General features: G+C 28.8%; 1 protein-coding gene across 3 annotated transcripts in view; it reads right to left on the bottom strand.

The window, feature by feature from the left end:
* LOC106457174 (TAR DNA-binding protein 43-like) overlaps positions 1-3499 on the bottom strand; it is a 29984-nt gene that overhangs the window by 17452 nt on the left and 9033 nt on the right. For all 3 annotated transcript variants that reach the window (XM_013916566.2, XM_022382998.1, XM_022382999.1), the window contains exon 2: positions 1517-1689. In XM_013916566.2, coding sequence (XP_013772020.1) covers positions 1517-1689 — 173 coding nt within the window. The remainder of the gene's footprint in view (positions 1-1516; positions 1690-3499) is intronic.

Below are 3499 nucleotides of genomic sequence, written 5' to 3'. Positions count from 1 at the left end.
AAATTATGAACATTGCTCAACATCATGAAAATTAAACCTTATTTTCAATAAGCAATCCTGAAAAATATTTGGGGGTGCTTAACTTTTTTCCAGGTGTATATTAAAATATGGATTATTAGCTAAGATTTTATGCTATTCTAATTGGTATAACATAAACATAAAGTAGTTTAATAAAATTTTGAATGTAAGGCACTAAAACCTTGAATCATGTGCAGTAAAGGATACCAAGGGCAATAGGGATAAACACATCTTTACAATAAAACAATACAACATTTGTTGGTACCCTTTTATCTAGTAGAGAAACAATTTTAAACACAACAATCTTGGTTTACAAAACTCCAGCATTTGTATGAGTGGTAAACCAAATAACTCTATAAAAGTAATCGTTGAACTTAAAAATGCATGTTTGTATTGTATAATATACATTTCATAACATTAAGTTAAGTAAAGCTGGTTTCATTTAGTATGAAGTAAGGTATATGTTTCCCATCCTCAGAAATTAGCAATGAGTACAAACAAGGGTCATAGGTCTGTGCACTGAAAATTTTAAGGCTTCTGCTTTCCTATATGCACGTAAAAACACACTTACACATTCCAATAAATAACGTGTTATTTATTTTAAAAGTGTGTTTATTGACTTAGGGTAAATCAATCTGCCACTGCCAGCCCCCTCCCACCCATCCCCAAGTCCTTCAATTTTCTGGAAGATTTTTAACATTCTAAAACCCTTAAGGCAATAGAAAATTATGAACTTATGTCAGCAGAGCATCAAAAATTTATAAATAAAAGTCAGTAACCCATTGAAATTGAGGCAAAATTATGTTTCCTACAGTGCTCCATGGCAGCAAACACATAGCAACATTTGACTTCCAAGTCATATCAGTCAAAAATTGGCAAAGTATACAAATATATATATGTTTTGTAATCATATTTACAATATAATTAATGAAATATTTAATATTATATTATTCAGTCTACAACACAGATTAGTTTTGATAAGTTCTATTATTAATCATAAGTTTGCATAATTTTTTACCACATAATTGTGCATAAGAATATAGAATTAATATTTAAAACTTTAAAAATTATATATTGAAGTGAAAAAACTTCTTTTTGACCTGAATTTTGTCATACATTGGCTGGCTAATTTGTCAGAACTTTCAACATATATTTGTAGACTATTTATTTGCACAAATATATAGACTATGTGATATTAGATAATTGATTGAGCCTTATAAGTGCAGGGATGTGGTCACACCATGGTCAGTCTGCAAAAAAAAATTAAAATAGTAACTGATCCTTTTGACTTTCAAAAGTGCATGACAGTAGAAGTTCATTTAACAATGTTACCAAATGTTACTCTTTAACCAGCTTGAAAATACATCTATAATCAGTCTTTCTCAACAGCAGCAATAAGAATGAAATGCACCTACTACTTAAAAAAGGGAAAAGATGAATAAAAATTATTGTGACAAAAAAAAATCTATATTTAATATAAAAATGTAAGTGCTCATACCTGTGCCATTAACACTTCACCATATGCTTCAAAATACTGCCGTAGATCTTGTTCTGTAGTTTTCCATGGTAAGCCAAGAACAATAAGGTCTGAACACTTGGGTCTATTCTCCATTCTCTTTGTTTTAGCTGTGCTATTTTCCAGTTGCTCATCTGACTTGCGCTTGTTTTCCACTACAAAGAGAAATAGATATATGAAAATCAATTTTGTTGCAAGAAAAATGGTTTATCAATGATTCATATCATGTATAGCAAAAACTGCAGTAAAGTAATTTTTATCTGGGTCTGGTAAATGATGTTAGGAAAAAAAAGAAATGATACACCCAAAAAAACCTTCCTGTTGAAATATCTATACTCTAGATTTATAAAATAAACAAGCTTTAATATTACTCCCAGTCAAAAATTTGAGTTACTCGGGTAACTTTAAATATAAAACTTGCTTAAGTGAAAATCAATCAAATTTAGGAGTGTTTTTTAATATTTACTTTTAAATGAAGAAATTACTTAACCCTTTCGAGATGGGTCACAAGTGAAAGGCCATGCCATCTCGTTTGTTGACTCACATTCAAAATTTTATTGAACTACTACTTTATGAATTTATGTCAATAAGTTTGGTATCAAACTGTAGATTATAATTCAAATTTTAGAACTATACATTATTCAATTTGTTAATTTAAAAGTAAATATTAAAAAACACAGTTAAACATCGATTTTTGTGTCAAGTTGTATGTTGAATGCAGCACTGGTTCAAATTAGATGTTTGTGAAGTCAAAATACTAAGTCTATAGTTTTATACCAATTAGAAACTCAAATTACAGATATTGACAAGCTAGAATATCAAATAATAAGGTATTATCTTTTCTATTTGCTAAGATATTGCTCATGTAATAAATCAAATACAGTGGCACCCCCACTCACCTAATTCCATTTTTGGAAATGCTCCCTTATATACGCTTACTTCTATATATGTCATGAATAACCAATTGGAATCTCAGAATGTCCCCTAGTGGTTTTCTCAGCTTTTCTAATGCACCTAGCACAATTTTTTTCTTTTGAACCAAGATTTCAATGAGATAGGTTGTGTCTTAAGTCTGCTCGGAATTTCACATTTTTTTAGACCCAAATACAACTTAGTTACTAAGTTTGATAAATTATTGTATAATTCTATGGTATCGATGTGGTAATTTATGATTTTTTAGTTATTCAAAAGTATATATAAAAACCTAAAAAAAATATTTTGTTTTATATCGTCCACGTGCAAAATTTTTAAATGCTTAGCAACCTACATCAAGCAGCAACCGAGTACAAAAGTCGTAACTAGTAGATATAATTGCTTTACTTCTATACTTACTGTTCTATGTTTTAGAAAAAACAACTTTAAGAACTTATTTCAAAATAGCAATAATCTATGTACATATATAATGTATAATAATTGAAGTGTGACTGTATTTTACAAAATACTAGTCAAATAAAACACAGCCAAGACAAGTTATTTTGTATAGACCAAAGGTCACCTTTTGATATGTTTTTTGATATGGTAACATGAGTGCACGTGAGCCATGTCATTGTAACTTCTGTATTAGCTAGGAACGGATGAAAGGTCAATGTAATAAAAGTAATAAATGTATAATGTTATGAAATTTAAGCTATTTCATCTAAACATTTATGTTTTCATGTAATAATTGGTGTTCATTCTAGAATGAAAGAGGCAAAATTTATGTTTATTTCCTAATTTTTATGATGGTTGCGAGATCAGTAAAATTTACCAAACCCATACATAGATTGAAAATAACAGATAAAATATAAAGTTTTTTCTTAAGCAATGTTTGATAACTATCCAGACATTATAAAGATTTCACATGTGAAATTTCAAACTTTTCTGATGCATAAAAGTATTTTTAATCTTAAAATGAAAATTACTTTGCATTATAGATAGGCAAGATGTGAAAAGAAAAAAAAAAGGTGTATGAAAGCGTTGTAACAT

Source organism: Limulus polyphemus, unplaced genomic scaffold (assembly GCF_000517525.1).
Source record: "Limulus polyphemus unplaced genomic scaffold, Limulus_polyphemus-2.1.2 Scaffold299, whole genome shotgun sequence".
Taxonomy (NCBI): Eukaryota; Metazoa; Arthropoda; class Merostomata; order Xiphosura; family Limulidae; genus Limulus; species Limulus polyphemus.
The sequence above is the reverse complement of the archived record's forward strand: the minus strand, read 5'-3'. Positions and strand labels throughout refer to the sequence as shown.